This window comes from Ictalurus furcatus, chromosome 27 (genome assembly GCF_023375685.1).
Source record: "Ictalurus furcatus strain D&B chromosome 27, Billie_1.0, whole genome shotgun sequence".
Lineage (NCBI taxonomy): Eukaryota > Metazoa > Chordata > Actinopteri > Siluriformes > Ictaluridae > Ictalurus > Ictalurus furcatus.
Window position 1 is genome coordinate 9382420 of NC_071281.1, and position 22545 is coordinate 9404964.

The 22545-nt window shown below is 36.7% G+C and overlaps 2 protein-coding genes across 4 annotated transcripts; both read right to left on the reverse strand.

The window, feature by feature from the left end:
• Positions 1-717: 717 nt before the first annotated feature.
• Positions 718-3711, reverse strand: LOC128602894 (PHD and RING finger domain-containing protein 1-like). Of its 3 annotated transcripts, none has more exons than XM_053617015.1 (6): positions 3545-3711; positions 2403-2580; positions 2161-2244; positions 1897-2039; positions 1054-1333; positions 718-895 (listed from the first exon to the last, which is right to left on the reverse strand). In XM_053617015.1, the coding sequence occupies exons 2-6, from the start codon at positions 2556-2558 to the stop codon at positions 746-748; spliced, it is 813 nt and encodes a 270-aa protein (XP_053472990.1). In that variant the 5' UTR covers positions 2559-2580; positions 3545-3711; the 3' UTR covers positions 718-745. The 3 variants fall into 3 exon arrangements, with proteins under 3 accessions (XP_053472990.1, XP_053472989.1, XP_053472988.1); XM_053617014.1 differs by lacking the exon at positions 3545-3711 and adding an exon at positions 3190-3531; XM_053617013.1 differs by lacking the exon at positions 3545-3711 and having other exon boundaries at positions 2403-3531.
• A 1774-nt stretch (positions 3712-5485) lies between these two features.
• rassf7b (Ras association domain family member 7b) lies at positions 5486-21666 on the reverse strand. The gene is made up of 6 exons (XM_053617012.1): positions 21419-21666; positions 13423-13572; positions 12089-12972; positions 10042-10198; positions 6530-6637; positions 5486-5783 (listed from the first exon to the last, which is right to left on the reverse strand). Exons 2-6 carry the CDS (start codon positions 13523-13525, stop codon positions 5752-5754), a joined length of 1284 nt encoding a protein of 427 aa, XP_053472987.1. The 5' UTR covers positions 13526-13572; positions 21419-21666; the 3' UTR covers positions 5486-5751.
• Between the last annotated feature and the right edge of the window lie 879 nt (positions 21667-22545).

Sequence of the window (22545 nt, forward strand, 5' to 3'; positions counted from 1 at the left end):
CTTGCCCAAATTTTAATTTTTTTTTTTTTAACTATTGTTTTGATATTTTTACCCTAGCTTTTCCCACTCTCGGTCTTTAAGCTTGTTAGCTCAGACTTGAGTCAAGTCAAGCTCAGACTTGGGAGGGAGGACCTTCAGTTTTACTTTCATTTTTTCAAAATCATCATAGTATCTATTTCAGCTGCTATCACATGACTTATAGAAGTTATAATGATTCTTAAGTACAATAAGTATTTGGAAATGTACATTATATATAAAAACCACACAAAAAGTTTGGACCTTGTAGAATTTTACATTTTAAAACACATTCATTCATCTGCAAAGCAACCCTGCACTCCGTATGTACGATGTACAAAACAAAACTAAGACAAACAGTGTGAACCTAGGGGGGAAATTTATAGCTTTTAAAATTTAGACAAAATTGGTACTTGGTATAATCTTTTGTTTGCAAAATAACCAGAGATTTTGGTTTGCCTTGTGGTAGTAGGTCTAGGTCACTAGACTTATGGTATAACCTTGAAGATTATAACATAAGATTTTAGCACGAATCCAGTCTGAGACAAAAATACATTTCTCTGGTTTACTGAAAACTGATATGTTATAGTTCTCCAAGTCCAGGTATTTCACAATTCAACTATGTGCCTTTATAGCAAGTAGACTGCTGCCATCTTGTGGCCATATGCAAAACATTTTAGTCTTGTTTAAAAATAAAAATATATATAGATCACAACACAGTTTGGTGCCTTCACACAGGATCCAGTATATCTGTTTTCCGTCTTCTTCTTTTCTTACGAGTGACCTTCTTATCTGCTTTCTGAGTGTTTAATATAAGATTGCTTGCCATGGCATCTTCAGTTTTAGACCAGCTTGATTTCAGAAGGTATCTGGGGACATCCTGGAAAATAAACAACCAAATATATTAATGCATTTTGAATAAAATATTACTAACTCTGTAAATCAATTATAATGGTAATCATACAAAGATCCTAACATAAGAATGACAAGAATGCCTCAGGACAAAAATGAATACATTTCCCATAAAAACAAAATAACCTGACACAGAGTGGTGTGTGTTCTGCTGCTTTGCTGTCGAACTCTCTCACTCCTGCGGGTGTGGACAGAAACGGCACGCTGGGCTGTAGTGGAAAGTCTGAGACGACTGGATGTTGGGACAACTTCAGATAGCAGATCCATCACTTCAGCCTCAGCTATTTCACTCTCATCTCTAGAGAAACTGTCGCTTAAGTGACTGTCGTCAGAGGCACATTCCTGACAGAACCAATCCTCGAATGGTACTGCAGCCAAAGGTGGACTCAGACAAGCTACGTGGAACCTTCCAAAATCAAAACAGATTGGTCAGAGTCTGAGTTTCATTATAACACCACTGTGCATTTCTCCTCTAATTGGACCTGTGTGATATGTAAGGAATGAAACATGACAGAGCATGCTGTTATAGGAAACCAATCCAAATCCAAAGTTTATTACTGTCTAATAACAGCATATACTGAAGTTTTATTTCTCTTATAGCACAGCAACTTACCAATGATTGTTTTTTTTATTTATTAAAGAACACCACATAGTACTTTTATTCCGTTTTCTGTTCTGTTTACATTTAATGCTGTGGAACGTCCATGAAACAAGTTCATCCGTGTTAGCATTTACATTATAACTGAACAGCATAAAAAAAGTCCTCTCTTGAAGTTAATAAGACCAAAAAAAAAAAAACTTTCATGTTAAGGAGAAATCAGAAAATGGAAAGCTCTCTGTCCTGAAGTCTTTCCCTGGTCAGAAACTTAAAACAGCCTTCTGCAACATTCCTTTGTGTCAGTACTGCACATAATTGTGCTAATGATTAATGAATGCTAGAATTGTGAAGCAAAGGCTTTGAGGTCTCACCTTGAGTCACAGGCAGAGCAGAGGAGCATCAAGTGTCTCCGGTCACTCCTGCCACACTCCTCACACACACTCAGCTCTCTTCTTTCGTCTCCAAATGTTTCTTCCACTTCTAATCCCTGACCATCACGTGGCTCCACCATAATCTGAAAACACAGAGAAAAGTGATGCGTCTCATACATATGTCTAATTAAATGAAATCTTATATTCAACACACTATACCTAAAAAAGGAGACTGAAACTTTAACAATAATTCATTTGCCTTACTATTTTTTCAATATCTCTTCCAACGCAACTTCTCTGGTAAAGGACAGTAAATTTCCGACGATCTACAGGGCAGGAATTTGTAGTCTATGGAGAAAAGCATCTATTAGAATGGTCTGTGAACACACAAACAGCGTACATAATTCAACTGGAATCGTAAGCCAGCTGTTCACACGGACAACACCGATGTAACAAGACAGAATTAATATGGGTAGAATCATTTGAATACCTAAAAATAATCTTACCCTGGTCCATTCTGTGATGCAGGCGAGGCAGTAGAAGTGGTCACAGTGTTGTGGACTCGCCACTGGCTGCCCGCTGAACATGTCAAGGCAGATAAGGCATCGGACTGCATCAGACGCACCGTCTGGATTCAAGTCTTTGAGATTCTGATCACCCATGATCTACACTCGCATGTCTGATCTAGGATAGTCACGTTCACAAAGAATACGCATCATCTTCAATCATGGACTCTCAATCAAGTCATATGCTTGTGTTCTTCTTATGACAGGCTTGTTAATGAGATGCTGAGTTGGTTCTGGTGTAATAGAGCCACAAAAATGTGCAGTGAAATGACGCTCTAATCCACAACAAAAACAGTCACATTTATTTGCATGTCAAATCTCAGAGCTCTTATTACTTCATGCATAAACCAAAGCAGTTATTGTAGGACATACTTTTAATCCATGGACAGGATGTTGTTCTATTTAAATCAGTTATTTAAATCCACAGCAGCGTTTTAAACACTCAATCATCTAATGATACTCAGTTGTGGAAGCCCACAACTTAAAAAAGACAAACGTTTAGAAAAGCAACAGACTGTCATATATACATATATACATATATAACGGCATCAGTCCAACTTCATGGATAAATTATGTTAATTTGTTGACTTGCAGCTGAATTAATAAATAATGTTTGTCAGTATTTTAATAGGTGATGAAGTGGAGTCTCAGTAAAGCGCTATTGTCTACACTTGTGATTATTTCTGGCCATTTTATTTTATTTATTTATTTTCGTCCCACTGCGTACCTGACTGTTTTGCTCAATATATTAAGCAGAATATTGACGTCGTTAAACCCGCGACTCTCTCTCGATTTACACTGGCTTACACGTTTTGTCCCATCCAGTATGTCTGACGCGTTGTCTTATCGCAGTAACTAGCAAAAACGGCAAATTTTCTCGTTTCCTCAGACGAAGAAACTTCTCCTGCTTTAAAAATTCGGTGTATAATTTCGTTTGCTTCTTATTGAGCGGGATACTGAATTATAAAGCTGTAAATGAAGAATATACTCTAAAATCCAGGCTACAGTCACTTTACAAACAAACACGACTAGCCACCTAATTCTTGTGTAGGTAAGGAAATATAAGCAATGATATCACGTGCCTCTCGATACTCGCGTGTCGTGGCAGATTACGTCACTGTCGGTTCATTTGCATACAGAAGCGTATGGCGTCTCAGTAGAACAAACAAACAAAAAAAGGCGTTTTCTAATTATTTGGCGTTTTCAAACCGGAATAGGCGTTTTTCAAACGCTTTACCTGATTTGTTAAAATAACCCAAACCCTAACTTAACCATAACCATAGTTGATTGGATGGTTGGACAAGGCGTATCCGGTCTGAAGACGCCCACTGGGTGGGAAACGCCCGTTTATGTTCCGCAGATACATGAGCAAACAGCTCCGGGAAAGCTACCGAAAGTCTAAGCGAAATAATTGGTACATTTTGTGGTCTACTGTTTTACAACAATTTCACATATTATGTGACCACGTTATTATCTGTATTATGAAGTCAGCGGACATTTCAAACGTTTTTCGGTAGAGAATAGGCGGGGCTATTTACCCAAATGCGTAAGCAAGATACTGACTGTCTATTGGATAAAATCACCATCAATCACATCTTAAGTAGCAGCTGATGACGTGGTGGGCGTGTCGATCAAGCGGGAAAAGCGATTTCATGGAAAATTTTCGTTTTACTTGACAGTAATGTACTTGTATAATATTATACCACAACTCAATTTTTGATTCTGATAGGTCAGCAGCTCTGATAATAGTGGTGATTGTAATTAAAATCACAGGTTTATATTAAAGCACTCATTCTGGTATGTTTCTACAGAAACAACTCATTCACAGGGACTTGTATGGTGGAAAATCTACATAATCTATAGCCAATATAAAAAAAAAACATTAAAAACAAAGAAAGCAAAGAAAAAAGTATAATTATCGATTATGGTGAAGCTTTTGTTGATAAAATTAAAAAAAATTAAAAAGTAGTTTTTTTCATTGTGGCTAGTGGAACACTGTCATATACTGGTAATGCAATAATTACATCCTATTTCTGAAGATTTTAATCATCATTTGTCTTGTGAGCCACTAACTATTTAGGCAGCATCTCTCAAACATCATGCAATGACCACGGAGACATCCTGGTCCCTCAAATTAGCTGACAATGAAACTGACAACCTGTTCAGGATCACTATAGTGTCCAGGATGCTGTTTTCTGAGTCACTTTCTCAAGTGAAGGACACTTATTTGGAATTGTCTAGTACAAACATACAGCTACAGAAGACGGATGGATGGACTTTATTAATCCCGAAGGTGTAAATTGAGAAAAATATAGTCAATACTCCACGCAATCACCAAAGCTCAAGATCAAACCTGGCAACCAGCTGTAAGGCTGCAGCTCTACCGCTACACCAGGTATATTCTTTGTGTCAATCCCTATCAAGATAATTATGTACAACATGTATGCCTAATCATGTATTTTGATATCATGAGAAAAATCAGTTGTGATCTAGAGAAAACATCATCATCAACAACAACAAAAAAACCTTTTAGCCTTTCTGGACTTCAATAGTTCATAGCTGCTATAAGTAAGAACAGGAACTAACTTGTCACATGGACATTCGACAATATTAAAGCTAACAAAATGGTTTAAAAGCATGATATGTTGTTCATTAATAAATAAAAAATGTAATAGTTGTCAAATTGCTGTTGTATAATTGGAATATACTTTGGATGTGCTTTTATTGGAAAATAATCATTTTCAAAATAATCAGAGGCATCACACAATCCCATCATAATTTTTGTTGTTTGTAGTTCATCTTTCAGTATGTCAAAGTTACATGCGTATACATAGTACAATTGAATTTATCTGTAGCTTAAATGTATAGCCTATTACTACTACATAACATGTTTTGCTCTTGGGGTTATAGTTTAAAAAATAACACAAAATTAATACATAATAATAAACAATAAATTAATAAATAACACTAGGAGACTGGAATTGTGTCATTAGGGACAGAAACGAAACAAAAAAATTCAGACATTTTGTATGAGTTGTTTAATAATGCAAGTTGTTTATGGACTTGTTTAGAAATCATGAATGAAATTACAACTTTTATAAAATACACTGAACAGTTATCTTAAGCTATTTAATAATTACAAATATAACAATATTTACAAATTGTGCTTCCATATAATATTTTTACAGACAGCCTTTATAGAATGGTACAACATATACTTAATTAAAAAATCATATTTTATATAATCAGGGAATAAAGTGACTAGATCCTCAGGCTTGTAATCCCATCTTTACCGCCATGACACCTCTCTCGATTGCAGGACTGAAAGACACAAAAGCGGATTGAGCTTTCTACTGAGATGGAAGATTATTATTATTATTATTATTATTATTATTATTATTATTATTATTATTATTATTACGGCTTTGTTTCACCACAAGATAGGACCTGGGGTTCATCCTTTCAAATATTTTTAATTGTTTATGAGTCATTGGCTTAGAGGAGTCAGACTCCAGTTCTGGGAATCATTGGTCCTATCAAAATTTTGTGTTTTGTGTCTCTAATAACACTACAAATTTGGCAAATGAAGGCATAATTTTAATAAAGTTTTTTTTTCTAGGTGTGTTAAATAGGTCGAATGCTGAACTTTGCAGTTCTGGGACCTTTAAGGACTGTAGTCTTATATGTTGGAAAAGACAGTGAGGAAAAAACAGGACTAGAAAACAAAAGTATCAGTGATCAAGTTGATTTGTCTAGATATGAAATGTGAAATATTTGTTTTAAATCAATAAAACCTGACTTACCATACTGATTACCATAACTCAGATAAAAGTCATTTTAGCAGCCACCTTTTTCATAAGTGTATCTGTTTTGCAGATTTCTGACTGAAATGCAACCCAGAGAAATGGAAGTGAAAAGCCAACTGAAGGGAGAAGAAAAGCCAAGAGAAGCACAGCAAGGAGAGGGTTAAGTCTGAAAAGCAGGAAGAGGAAGGCTTGGAAAGGCAGCACGGGCAGTGCTGAGAGGCATCACCAGTTCAGTGATTGTCTCATTTCACACATACACACCCTCTGGATGGAGGCTGGACACCAGCGGGTTTTGCAGACTGCGAGGGTTACCCAGGATCTGCTTGGCAGTGGTGCGGGGATTGAACTCTAACACTGAGTGATTTGAGTCTGTGAGACAGATAAAATAAAGCAAGAGATGCAGATTGTTAAGGTTTATGTCATGTAGGACAAATTGTTATTATTTTATACTCTTCAGCATGCATGATTATCTGGAACAAACTGGAGGTGTCAACTTTGTTGTGAATCATATGACTGTTCTTACAATAAATGTATACACAAAACACACAAAAGCTCACAGGAATTTACACTTTGAGTTAACACCTGAACCAGACAAATAATCTCTACCTTTGTTTTAATGTGTATACCAACATCTGAAAACAAGGTTTATTTTTTTAATGTTTTCACATCTCTGGAGATGCATGTCTCGACCATAAAGACCCTACATTAAGTGTGTTTTTGATGCCAAAATATGCACTGGCCTATTGACTTCCACGAGCAGTACTGCCTCATCTTGCACTGGACATACTTCAAATACAATTTTTGCCCTGACCCCTTTGTTTATTTTTGCACAGTTGTTCAATGTGTATGTGTGCTTGTATTTGTATGGCTTATATGCAGCATTGCTATGGCTTGCTTGTGGCCCAGATCTGGCAAAAAGGGGCAGACTGCCCAAGTGCCATCATTCCATGCTGTACGTGGGCCGGAGAAAGGTGTCAGATCTGGGCCAGAATTAAAATGAACTGTTGACCAGATTTGGGCCGGTTCTGCTTTATTTGTTTTGTTATTGGCTAACATGTGGCATTGATATGGCTTGCCTGTGGCCCACATCTGGCAAACAGGAGCGGACCGTCCAAGTGCCATCGTTCCACACGGTATGTGGGCCAGATGAAGGTGTCAGGTGTGGGTCAGATCTGGGCCACAGCAATTTTGCTATCTGGGTCAGCAGTTGTGTGCTTCAAATTTTGTGATAACAGTTTGGGGAAGACCCACATATGGGATGTCATTGTCAAATGTACAGAAACTTTTGGCCATGTAGTCTAATGTAAACAACAGTGACCCCAATCAGGATAAGATAGTTACTGAAAATGAATGACTACACACTAAATGCACTGCACAGCACCAAGCCATATCTAGTACACTCCCATGTTAATTATTGCACAAGCTTCATATTTGACTGCCAACATTTATTCAGATGAGAGTAAAAACCAACCACTTTTCCAGTGAGAATCCAATCATTATGCACACCTCGACCTACAATAATTTTGCATGATTGTCTATTGACAAGGTCAATTACTTATGATTTAAAGCACTTGTAGCTCTGGTGATGTGCATGTTGATGTACTAATTATCACTATGTAAATGTCTGATTATGTTATAGCTGACAATAAAGTGTGATCTGGACTTGATAGATGTGTGTTTCTGATTAGAATGATCTTTTTTTAAAATTGTTTTGACTAGAGAAACTGCACCATGTTCAGCACAGACAGTATGTCAACAACCTGGCAACAGGAAGCTTGTTCTATAATTTGGGAACCACTCAGCTTAAGTGCAGGGTTGGACAAAGTACTGTGAAATGACACTTAAATGAAAATATAGATAAGTATCCAGCCAAAGAATGTACTCTGAAAATTGAAAAGTTGCTCCTTTTAAATGTATCCAATTATGAAAAAGTACAAAGTAAATGTTTTAAAGCAACTATGCCTTTTATTTTCATCAGCTAGAATTTGACTTGCTAACTTGCATTAGGAAAGAAAACAGGCTAACCTGATTAATTATAGCCAGTTAATGTTAGCTAAACGTATCTCAACATCCTTTTTTGGATTAGATATACTGTTCAACCCCAATTCTGAAAAAAAAAAAACCCCAAAAGAGTCGTTTGAAAATTCAATTCACCCTGTACTATATTGAAAACACATTATTAACACAATATTTGATGTTTTATTTTGTGAATTTAATTTATTTTTGAAAATATACACTCATTTCAAATCTGATGACTGCAACACACTCCAAAAAGGTTGTGACAGTCATGTACATCACCACTGTGTAACATCACCTTTTCTTTTAATAACACTTATTAAGCGTTTGGGTGCTGAAGACACCAGTTGGTTAAGTTTAGCAAGCGGAATTTTCCCCCATTCATCCATTATGCATTTCTTCAGAACTCGTTGGACCAAAAAACACGATTCCACTGTGCTACTGTCCATCTCAGATGAGACCGAGCCGAGAGAAGTCGGCGGCGCTTCTGGACAGTGTTGATTTTATGGCTTAGTACAATGGTAAAGCCTTAACTTGCATCTGTGGATGTAGCGGCGAATGGTGTTGACTGAGAAAGGTTTACCAAAGTATTCCTGAGCCCATGTCAGGATATCCGTTACAGACTCATGACTGTTTTTAAGACAGTGGCATCTGAGGGATCAGAGATCACGTGCATTCAGAAGTGGTTTTCGGCCTTGCCCTTTACGCACAGAGATTTGACCGGATTTATTGAATCTTTTAATTATATTGTGCACTGTAGAAGGTGAAATGCCCAAAATCCTACCGATTTGTCTTTGGGGAATGTTGTTCTCAAAGTGTTGGATTATTCGCTGACGCATCTGTTGGCAGATTGCCGAGCCTTGACCCATCCTTGTTCTTGAAGGACTAGGCCTTTTTTGGAGACTCCTTATATACTATGATTAGACGATTGCCTCACCTGTTTCACATCACCTTCTTATTTCAACTTGACACATCACTATTAGTCCTAAATTGCCCCTGTCCCAACCTTTTTGAAACGTGCTGCATGCAGCAATTTAAAAATAAACGTTTACCTTAAAAAAAAACTATGCAGTTGATTAGATAAAACATCAAATACCTTGTCTTTATATCTTGTTTTTAAATACAAATCAAAGTACATTTACAAATTACTCCTCTTTGTTTTTATTAACATTTACCCTACTGTCCCATCTTTTCAGAATTGGGGTTGTACTTCATGTTTTCTAGGAAGGCAAAGGAGATGCTTTAATTTGTCCAGCATGATGAAACATTTCACTGAGGTAGGGCCAAAGTGCTCATCCTCAAGTTCTACACTGCAGTTCAATGGCTTAGCCATATTCAAGCACACACAAACACACCTAGCTACAGCGCTCATTACATCATTGTGTAGCACAAGAAGATCATGGCTGTTGACAAACTGGCACAATTTTTGATCTTTATTTTTTTCTACATTGATGAACTTCATTGGATTCTAAACTGAAATGATTGGATGCTAAACTGATCCCTTTTGTTTGAGGTACAGAGTACAGTCATTGGCTGGACGAGAGAAAAGTGACCTTTTTACTTTATATGTGTAAGTAAAAATGTTAGGATTAAAAAGTAAACTCTATTTTCATAAGAAATGTAATTATGTAAGAGTACAAGTATTCAGTTTCAATAATACTCAGCTAATGTATAAATGTGTCAAAAATATTTAAGTATAGTACAATTACTCAAGTATTATCCAAATCAGGAATAATATAATGTGTTATGTTATTTACCTTCATCACTCTGTCCATCTGGCATGAGGTATGCAAGTTCTGCATCATCTGCTGGAACACTGAGTTGAGGTGAAGGACCTCCTGCCTGTTGGATGAACTGCTGGAGATTACACTGCCTTAATTCCTTATTTAGTTCATCCAACTCCTTGCTCTTCGCCTACAAACAGAAGCGCTTATTACTTTTTATTACTCATGAGAGAATTCAGTTAGTGGTAACTAAAAAAGATATTTCAGTCACGCTTTTTTAAAAAAAAAAAAAAAAAGTCACAGTAGCAGAAAAGAACAATTAAAACCAAGTTGAAAGTACATGATTGCTTCATAAACCTTGTTTTATATATGTTCCTTAATCTTTATTTGAAACACGCTTCCTCAAATATTTCCTCAACTTCTTTACAGTGTTCCTGCTTGCCTGTTGATGTCGCCTTGATTTTTCTTATGTCACTTCATAAAGTAGCCATAGGGAGGCAGCAAAAATGCAAGGGTTTAAAGACAACTTTAAACATCTCACTTCAAGTTCTTACATTTTATTACTTTTAAATTTAAAGTCATTTTTTGCTCAAAGTATATCAGATATCAAATCCACACTGATTCTGTTTCTGTTGATCATGAATACTATGTATTCATCTCTGCCTTCCTTTTATGGTTTTGTATCCATATATAAAACACACTCTGTTACACTTTCAATCATTTGTCACAACTTCAAAATGGTTTAGACTTCAAAATTGTTCTTAGTATGTTAGGCTACCTGGATTTTGTGTTACCATTTTATGAGGTTTGTGAACATTTTATTGAAAAGAATCTGTTCACACTAACGATTAATTTATAACATGAGGAGCTTAGCCTGGATCTACTTTTTCTAGGTATTGGTTCCTCTTAGACTTGCGTTTTTATGTTTCTGACCTCTGCCTGTTTTTCTAGTTTCTCAAAAAAGGACCCTTGGATGATGTAACAGCTACAATTTTATGGAATATTCCTAAAAACACAGCCTTGAATCTACGCACTTATATCTTTCACCTTATGCGTACACCTGTGTGTTCTGCTTCAGTAGAAGTCACTATAGCTTGTGTAAGGATGATTGCAGCCTTTGAGAACAATAGCACACTATTCTGCACTTAGAAAATGAAGGTGGTTGATTTAACTGCACCTTTTAGGTGTAGTTGCCCTGCGGTAAACTTAGTCACATTGAGTTTGCACTATTTTGTTTGCGCAACTTTACTTCTGTCAATTTTCCCAGTGTGATGCATGATTCTTGGAAAGAAAAAAAACATTGAACTCTGCCTTAATTTAACTAGTTGCAAAGAGGCGATCGTGACAAGCCTGGGCAACTGTTCTACAGGAAATTAAAGTGGTTTTACAATGCTTAATTTAACTAGACATCAGACATAAAATAGGGTTGGGACATTACCAAAAAAATTGCCATACATCACACTATCATTTCCATTTATTCATTTAGCAGACACTTTTATCCAAGGCAACTTACAAATGAGGAAATACATCACAGCGTATTGTATGTTACAGTATATACATGTACACCATGAAACTGCATACACTGAAACAATGACATTTGTTTCCCAAACAATTAACTTGGTTGGGGAAACTACTAGAATAAAATTAGATTATTCTGTTTTAAACTTTTTAAGATATGTCTTGCATCTGGAAATGATATATTTGCATAGCAATATACAGTAACATAATGTTACCAGTATAACTATTTCATATTTCCTTATCATTATATACCAGTATCACCTTCCAAAAAGAGAATGAGCTGAAAAATGTAATCACTTCTGTTTTCCTGCCAGTGAGCACTCATGGTGTGCGGTTACTGATTTGAAAATAGGGTCTAGGGTATGCCAATTTCAATTAAACCAGGAACACTTCAGCTCCATAATGTTCTGATCCCAGTGCGAAACAACTATCTCATGTCTTCCTGAATTCACCATTGCAGGGTATATAAATTGTAGTAAAGAATGGGAAATTCTATTTGGATAACTTTTCCTACCATTGATTGTACTCAGAATGATAATACTAGTCAATGAGAGCATATTACCTGCAGCAGTTCCTCTGCCATCTTGAGAGCCTTTTCTGTCTCCTCTAGGGAAGAGCTCAGTTCAGATCCCTGGTGTTGCACTGTGTCTAGCTGTGCCCTGATCTGTCCCAGAGATTGCTCCACATCAACTTGTGTGTGACGCATACCATTTTTCCTGTCCTCATGTAGATGGATATTGTGCTCAAGTCTCCCACCCTGGGTTTCTGTTTCATGAATCCTCCGGCTGTGCTCATCTAGAGCTACATTGAGCTCTCTTAGTTGTTTGAGCATGCTTTGTTCATTTTGAACCTCCAAGTGATACTCAGACTCCCAGTACTCCCCATGGGCCAGTTCTGCCTCATTTTGCCTAAATTTGTCTCCCAGATAGTTCATCTCCTCTATTAGTTCTGGAGAAAAGCTTGGAGGTGAAGGTTGCTCCAAAACCCAGGCCTGCTTTTCCAGAGCTTCCAAGTGGGCCTGGAGATCCTGCAACCTGCTCTGCTGCTGAAGAATCTGCCGGAAGACCTCCTCTTTGGACGGGCCAGCTTGGGCATTGGATGATCCAGGAGGACCAAGAGGCACTCGTACCTCAGGAGAGTCCTTTGGCACATTTTTGGGTTGCTTAACAAAAGTTTGTGAAGAGGTAGATGGCCCTAGGTTGAAGCTGAGAGCCTTCTTGGGCACTTTACTCTTCGGAGGTTCTGGTTCCAGGAGTTTTGGGAAGGAAGGCACTCGGTCCAGGTCGGAGCCCTCGCTGCTGGTGGGTCCAGTGCGCCGCAGGATGAACTGTACTTCACTGCTCAACTGGCCTAGTTTGGCCAGAGCTTCCAGAGGACGCTCATTAGCAACAAGCTGACGTTCTTTGTCCCTCATCTTCTGGACAAGGACATAGCGACCTGTTTGCCCTGAAACATAGTTATATAATTTCATAGATATTAGACAAACTATGATTCAAAATATTGTAATGCAGTAGATCTGTTTAGTTTATATATGACTTCCATTTAATTATTTTTCCAGTCTAGCAATTAGCTCCACCCCTAGTCGGAAAAGAGCAAACCAGCTTTATTGCTTTTCCTTCCAAGACACGTAATGTTGTATACATAACCTATGGGTTGGGCTCAGATGTGATGGAGGTAAAAATATTTCCAGCATTTTCACCTCCCAGGCAACAGAGGCCTCTAAACCACAGACTCCCTTAGACTTTTAATCCTTATCTGCTAAACTATATGCTTGGCGTCTGTCAAATGTGACTATATATAATTTACCAAAATCTGTTGAGAGATATCGATCAATCAAAATAAAACACTACGACAGTACATTTTGCCATCACACAGATTCTACGTGCTAATACATACCTATGGCCTGAGCAAGAGCGATGACCACATCCTGACAGGATGTCTCTTCGGACAGGCCGCAGACGACACGCTGCACGCCGTCCACCCACACCTTTAACTCCATCTCTGTGTATGAGCTTCATACAGCAACTCCTTTCACATGGCGGTGTCCTGTTGAAGAAAGGGGACACTTTTAAGGAAACCTAGGTGAATAATCATACTGGGAGGATTTGTTGTTATAAGTACCCAAAGCTATTAAAAATCCAGGTACTAACAGAGACAGAGCTTTACATTCATTAAACTAAACTAAACAATGTAAAATAATTCATAAAAAATAATAATATTAGCAAAATCCAGATATCATAATCAAGTCTCCAAGACTGGCTTTAAAATGTTAATCTGTGTCATAAGGCTTTCTAAATGGATAGCAAGATAGATATCTACTGTATGTACATTGCTATGATACTATTCATGTCAAATAAAAAGTTCCATCTTACTACCTAAAATAAGAGTTACCCACGTTAGTTCCCTTTGTATGTATTTTTATTTTTTTTTAAATGCAGAAGTGACATGCAAGAAGTTAATAACAGATGGCAGTTTTAGCACTGAGTGCACATGAATCTGAATGTCTGGATGTAATAAAACATACAGTGAGTCCAAAGGTCCGAGACTACCAGTGAAAATGCCTCTGTTTTATATACTTTTCTTGTTGAAAATGTTTTTCATTGTAAATTGTATTCTCAGTAACACCTAGAGTGAAATGTAGAATCTTAGAAATATTTACATATAGTCTGTGTTTATATATATATATATATATATATATATATATATATATATATATATATATATATATATATATATATATCTCCCAGTGTTCTCGAGCAGGTATGATCTCCACAAACCTGCCATTCTGTTCTAGATCAAATCAGAGTGTCGTTTGAACACGTGCTTCAATGGGAGGTATAAGATTCCCATTGTAAATCTAACCTTTTGTACAAAGGAGGTGGTCAGTATATCATAAACTTGCTTACATTAATAGTGACCTACAATATTGAATACAACATATTAAGCATAACACTTTTCTTTGTTTAAAATTCTAAAACTTTTTGTTTATTTCCAGTACTAAAAATAAATGTAAAAAAAAAAAAATCACAGATTTACAATGTGGTCTCAGACTTTTGGACCTCACTGTATAGCTGTAGATGTGTTTAGGCACCTTGTAGCTACAATAATTAGTCTTTTTTTAATCAGATAAACCTATCATAGAAGTGTTCTTTACCAACCATGCATCAGCAGAAAGGGTTTACTGTCGGGTCACAGCTGACCAGATATTATTTGAGAGGTGGATCATTATAAGCACAGCAGTGTCATTGTGTGTGGCATGGCAGTGTGTGTGGTGTACACACTGTGTACACAATTTGAAACTATAGCTCAAGAGTTTATATTAATCATCCTATAACCTTCACTGGTAAACTATTCTATAACTATTGACCCAGAAGTGACATCAACGCTACTATGCCTGATACACTGTACTTGTTGTATGGCACCAACCTAAACCTAACCCTATAACATACATTGTCCCTGGTCTTTTGATGTTAGCTAGCTAATTGTTATGTTGTGGTGGGCATTCTTGGCTTAGTGGTTAAGGCTTTGGGGTATTGATCAGAAGGGCCAGGGTTCAAGCTGCCACTGTTGGGCCCTTGAGCAAGGCCCTTAATCCTCTCTGCTCCAGGGGCGCTGGATCAGGGCTGACCCTGCGCTCTGAACTTCCTGACATGCTGGGGCATGTGGAGAAAAGATTTTCACTGTGCTATAATATATACGTGATCAATAAAGACTCATTATGTATACCAGAAAATGCAAAAAAGAATAGACAATGCTGTCTGTTACCAAACTATATCAGAGTATCCATACTGTGTGAGCTACGGAGAGGTTTAATCCAAAGTGGTGGCATATTGTGTTGCTTTTGCTGCATTACAATTTGTTTGATATGTAGAAATTGGGATATTTCATTAAGGTTTTTAATATGACATCGAAATGGGGAACCAACTTATTTGAAGTTAATTAGTTTTCTCCGAATACACACCAAGTATCTGCGTCACTGAAACATTAGGGACCGTTGCTAATGTGCAATAAAACAGAAAAGTGTAAAAACCTTGACTTTATCAATTGTCTGATTACAGAAGGATCTTACTACATGTGAAATATGAAATGGAAGTCGCTCTGACCAGCACAGTGTGACCTACACAGGCAACGTGATTCGCTGAATTCTTCAGTTGGAAAAGATTAGATCATATCATCAGAACAGAACTATTTGTACAACAACAACAGCATACTGGTTGGGTATATTTAACCTCATATTTGTAATAAAGATGTAGTGTGTTTTTAAATAATTAGAATAATTGATAATGATAGAGAAATAGAAAAATGCTAGGCTATTAATGTATGAAAGTGGTTATATGAAAGTAGTTGCTATTATATCATAAATTGTCCACTACCGCCCTGTCATCATGATCATTTAGTAGCTGCTGGTTTGTATTATAGCAGCTGAGATTTTTTCTGGTTGGAGAAGTTGTAGATTCATGGAATGCTGTATGTACATAGGGCCTCAACAATGGCTTGATCCCAGGGGCACCCAACACCCTAAGTCTGTCCCTGCCTATATGATAAAAACCCAAATACATGTATGTAACCCATTGTCGCATACTCACACACTGACACTGCATCAACTATGGAATGCTGCGTTACAAGTTTGAGATTAAGAATGAGACAAGGAGAACCCAGTTTTGTCATGATATCAGGGAGAAAATGTTACACATGATGTTTACTGTTCTATAACTATTCTTTCTACATCATGGTGCTTTAAAATGAAGCGTTTAAATGGTGCTCATGTATTATTGATGTAGGTTGTGTGTAGTGTAAAGCTCAGTAGAAAATGGAAATGCTCGCAATCTGTTTCAGTTCACTTTCTCACAGAAAACTAACTGAAGGGAAATGGAATATCGATCTGTTCCCATCCAACAGCGGTACAGAAAGTCTGGCATAACCAAACTGTTATCTGTTATCAAACAGATACTTGAAACTAGGTGAAAGAAAAAGCTGTAAAGACTAATGCTTTAGCAGTGGAAACTTTGGGAATGATTTTGACGACATTACAGTACATACGCTAAGATATTACGCAATCACATTAATCAACCCACTGAGTTCTCCATAATAAAATATGGCATTAAATCAAAGCTCTGCCTGCAGGCCCTGATAAACCAGCCCTGCTCTGCCTGTATCATCAGCTCTGATATTCATGCTCTAGGAGCAGAGCCGACCCTCAGGGCGTTGTTTGTAAATGCGCAGGTGAAAACCTGTGCTGCTGAAGTCATGTACAGCATGGATTGTGCAGTTTAAACTTTCTCCAGCTCTCCATGAGGATAAAGACTGATGTGAAAGTGGAGCATTTTGCACCAGCTTGTGTCGGATTCAGATTATATGCCTAAGGCAATCATTAACCAGTGTTCACATTCCAGCACATACTGAAACTGTGCTCACTCACATAAATCAAACACAGACTGCACTACATGAAAACATGTAGATGTCCCAGTGCTGATTTCACCATCAAGCCTTGCTCTAATTTGATAAAGCCTGAAACACATTTCATGCCTTGTTATTGCAGGTTTGGATTAAGCTCACTTGCACAAAGCTTAAATTTATTCATGTTCTCCCGAAGTGTAAGCCTTCTAATGATCGGTTATCGGTGATGAGCTAAACCACTGAACAATTACCACCTTAGTAATGATTCAGATGTGGGCTGTACAAATAAAACCACAATCATAACAGTACGATCCCTACAATCCTACATTATCTCTGAACTAATCTGGTGGTGGCAAAATAGTACAAAGCCTCATATTATGGGATTTACATCCTAGGACAAAACAAGGAAACCTTTTTTGTGTGTGTCTTTGTTTTTTATCAAATTAATCAGCAGAAGCCGTTTCTTTTTATCTGCAGGCCATAATTTTACACCATGTTGAATTTTAAAATATTGTTATTTCAATTAAATATTAACAATTCAAAGTCAAGTAACAGTTAGGCTTCTACCAAATGTCAAGTGACTGCATGGTGATTACTGAGCGATTACCAGCAACAAATCTTATGACAGGATTTCCTGTACTGAGAAAAGCACAGAAAAGCAGTTTTCCCCGAAACTCACCTATAACAGACGCCTAAGGGCAGTTGTTGAGGAGGTCAGTGAATGTTTGTGCAAAACTGTAATAACTTTACTGTAATGCCTGTATTGCTCTAGTGTTCAAAAGTTGGATAAAAGTACATAAGAACTGCTTTTGTAAGACACATTTCCTCATATTTATATTATCCTGTTTACTGTTATCTTGTGTTGCTGAATTTGTGTGATCAGTTGCGTATTTAAAACAGTTATTGATAGAATTCAGCAATTTCCCTTAGGCTTCTATTCCATTACAGTTCTAAGTGTGTTACGAGTCAATAGGTTTTCTGTTGTTTTCTCATTACTAGGAACCATGTCGTAAATCTTGTTAAAGGTAAACGCTCATAATCTACAGATGTGGCGGGTAGATATTTATTTGAAAAATACTTGAGTTTTTCTCTAATAATGATTTAATAATAATTATATTTATAAAATGGATAAGGCTGAAAGATGTCGTCCTTGACAGATGTTGAGCCAGACTAGCTGGAAAAAGTGAGAATGGAAACGTAAACATGGAATTCTACTTTTCAAGGTCTGTGAACAGTACAGTCATAGGGTTGAATAATTCACAGAAGATAATGCCCGGTTCTGCTAAAGTTATCAATGATTAACTTATACAAAACGACCTAGCAGCAGGTGTTGGAATGGCTCGTGTTTATTTGTTTGTTTGTTTGTTTCTTGGTTTGTTGAAAATGACAAAACCCTTGAACTCCAACACTAACAATTGTGCAGTTTACAGGTCTAAGAAATTCTATACAACAATTTATTAACAATTTCTTTATTCATTTGTTTGTTTGTTTTATATTTTTCAACTTACAGTGTTTATGTAGAATATGTTACAATTTTATATAAAATTATGTATTTATTTGTTCTTTATTTATTTATTCATTTATTTTAAACAACAAAATTCTTGAACTCAAACACTAACCATTTCAGAAATACAGTTTTTATAGAAAATAATTTTATTTACAATTAATTAATGAATTTGTTTATTGTAAATGACAAAACAAAAAACTAATTATATATATATATATATATATAATTATAGCTAATTATAACTATTTATATATATATATATATATATAAAAAGCAAACTAGTTCATGTTCTGCTCTGATCAATGGAGACCTTATTAACGTTTTGTTAATGCGCACGCCGCTGATCTGTGTGAAATTACACACCCCTACCCGCACTCAGCGAAACTGCATTAGATTACAGTCTGCCGAATGTCCCTCAACAAAAGATTCATCTGTTCTCTGAGCTCCTCTTCCAATCACTCAGATGTGGCATCAGCAGGATGAAAGCAGAGGGACAGAGAAACTAGCGCAGGTGTATAGACCCCATATGGGAAACAGGTTACATCAAAGTTCCAGGTGTGTAAAAAGAGACCATGGTGTGTGTGTGTGTGTGTGTGTTCGTGGTGATAGTGGCAGCTAAGGTGAAATGCATTCTCTAATTCAATAGATGTGGGTTTGTTTGTTTGTTTGTTTGTTTACAATTTCCTTTGTACACTTCTTGAAAAAGATATGCACTCCCATTTTCCTATGTTTTCCCATCAACACTGAAATTTGATCAGTCCTCAAAAAGAAACATGCCAACATAAACAGTAAGAAATAAAGGGAAAACAAAAGATGCTGGTTCTCCTGGACACCATTCTTTTACCAGATCCCAGATACCAGATATCATGCCTAATGAGATACAGAAAGAGTTCGGTCCTTTTTTTTTTTTTACAATGAGGACTCCCTGTATACGATACTATGAACAAACGTTGTTTAAACATTCCAAATTCCAGAGAGTACATGAACCGGTCAGAACCAGGTTCTCATACAGGCAATAAGTTTCGCATGTCTAGTTAAAGGGTGAAATGCATTCTCAAGAGCAGCATATCTAAGCCATGCTCATTGTGTACAAAGGGAGGAGTGTACTTTCCCATTCCTCTATGAGCTCACCAAAGCATGGAACTAAAGAATGAGTGCACATTGAACACCAAAACGATGGCATGCAGTATTTCAGGTGGATCAACCTACTTTTTTTTTTTGAGAACCTCCCCCCCCCCCCCCAAAAAAAAAGTACAAACAGAAACTGAGGAAATGTATGAGAGTCTATATTTCATTTAAGCATCTGAATTATATTATATATTATTAGAATGACTGATCTTGGACACCACCATGGAGCCTTTAAGTCAGACATTTTCCAAACTAGTCAGAGCAATGTTGTTTCACTGTTTATAATTTGTTCTAATCCTTTCGGTAAATAGCCTCCCAGAACTGATCCTTGTAATACACCATACCACATCATTACAAGAAGCTGAAATGGATCATTTACCAGTGGGAAGTTAGCCTTCTGTCCATTATCGCCTCATATCTACACTTCAGCAAAGTGTATTTATTGTTATGCTTAAGTCTTTGTTCTGATAGAGGCAGAAAGCAAACACACATGGGATCTTTATGAGCCGGAATAGACGTGACCGGATAGTTTCGTTTGCATATCCAAATTAACTGTCATCAGATACTGGGACTGGAGTTTTAAAAAAAGCCAGCGGAGTGAATCATCACAACTTCCTGGATGACCTCATGTTTAACCCCTTGTGCTCTTTTAGATTAACTACCTTGACGTTGTTTTATCCAGTAACTACAGGAAGGACAAACAAAAAAACCATTATGGTTATGTTACATTATAAATTAGACGTGGAGTTGTGGTGAATTCATAAATTCGAGAAGCTTGGGAATTTAAAAGAATAGCTTAAATATTTACATGTAAACATTTTAAAAAACACGCTATTAATATACTTCTTATTCATAAATGTCCTTTCTCAGCCACACATCCTAAAAGAAGAAGTGGTATAGGTTATATAGGTCAAATATCTTTCCCAATATTTAATACTGGTACATAATGAGTAAAAGTATTTTTTTTTTCCAGGTTTATGAGCAGCTCACTCTGTCTTACAATACAGCAATAAATGTCAGACCTAGAGTTACATACATCTTTTTTACTTAAGCAGATCATGAAAACACATTGGCCACACTGATCTCTCACTTAGATGTTATATTTATCAGATGTTATACCTGAGGAAATGAAGGAATAACGAGACTGTTCGTATGTATTGGTTGCCAAAATTTGAACCTTGTTGATAATTAGTTCGGATTAAACACGGGTCTAAATACATTTGTATTACGGCCTCCCTGTAGTGAACATACAGATGTTAAGCGTTTATGAGCCTTTTATGAATATGAATCTAATACAAAAGTGTCCTTGGAAAATCCTGTGTCCATGTTCACATTCAACATTACTGATATGATAAGAAAAAAAAAAAAACATGACATCATGTCATAAATTTACAGTAGTCAGAGTGTGCCCAGAAGACAGGACTTAACTAAACATGACGTCTTTATATAGCAATAACAGTGTCATTTTTAAATGAAATATATATTATAGAGCTGAAGGGCCTTTCAAGAGTTACACAGATAAATGTTACAGTAAATCAATAGTCTATTGAGATAAATTATTATTTTTCTTGAAATAGTCCAGCATTGTAATCACATGGTAATGCTGATTATACTGTTTATAATGATAAGCCTGTAATGTTCAATGACACAGCATAATGACATATGACAGACTTATAGTCAGGACATATCTTTTTCAACTGATCTAGTATATGGCACACTTTCTAATGACATTTCTATTTAGTCTCTGGTTAAAAGGCTAGAGCAGACATGAATGCTGGAAGAAAATCAGGTACACGTACTGACTGACCCTGTGGAAGAACTAGACAAACCTGCTGCTCAGGCACACAAGGCTATATTTACCTTAGAGCTGAAGCCGCTCTACCTACAGCTTTTCCGGATCACCATTCTGAGCAAAACCAAAGAAAGGATCAGCCACCTTCAATACTGCTCCGTAGGTACAGCAAAAGGGGGGGGAAATCCAATAATGTCCAACAGGTGATTTGCTGATTTCTACTAAATATCGAGAACGAGGCTGTCTACGCCTCAAAAAGTGACTCTCTTTCTCCTTCTTTCCTCTTCTAACTACTATGCTATGCTGGCACATACCACGGCTTTTCCATGCTCCTCCCCTCCCACAGGTAAGAGTCACAAAAATGCACTTCCTATTTAATCTCTCTCTCTCTCACTCTGTCTCTGTGTCTCTCTGCCTCTCTTTTGAAGTTTTGGAAAAAACTATGGCAACACAGTGTTGCTTTGAAATAACAATACAAGCCTATTACCTACGTTATACAGAAATAATTAGAATGTGTTATTCTGATGCTAACATACACTCTCTCTAAAAGGGTACTAAATGAGGTACTAAATGAAATATGAGTATATTGTACCATTAAAACTGTGTTCAGGTATATAATTGAACCTTAAGGACCACTGTTATACCTTTAATTAGTTGTTGTTTTTTAAAGTAATTTATAATATTCACCTTTCCAGGTAAAGACACAAAATAAACATATAAAAGATATCCTCCTGTGGAAATCACCTCAGCAGAAAGAAAAGGAACAGTTTAGTACCATTTTTTTCTGAGAGTACTGTATGAGGTCCTTCCTCTCTTTGATACAATACAGTTCCTTCCCCCCTCATATCTTTTTAGTATATGCAGATTTATGTACTTATGGACAATTACATCACACACACACACACACACACACACACACACACACACACACACATTATAATAATAATAATAATAATTATTATTATTATTAAAGGAAATACGGGTTGCTATTTTTTCAGCGTTGCTAGGAGCAGTAATACAAAAAGCAATGTCTTGGCTCAACACTTACATGCAAATGACTTCTTTGTCATGTAAAAATAGATGATCTTAAAGTTTGAATGAGAATGACAAATTTAGGTTACACCCACACAATCTCATAGCCCAGATCAAGCACTAACCACCTAAATACAGGAGTCTGGCAAATCATAAAGCTGCC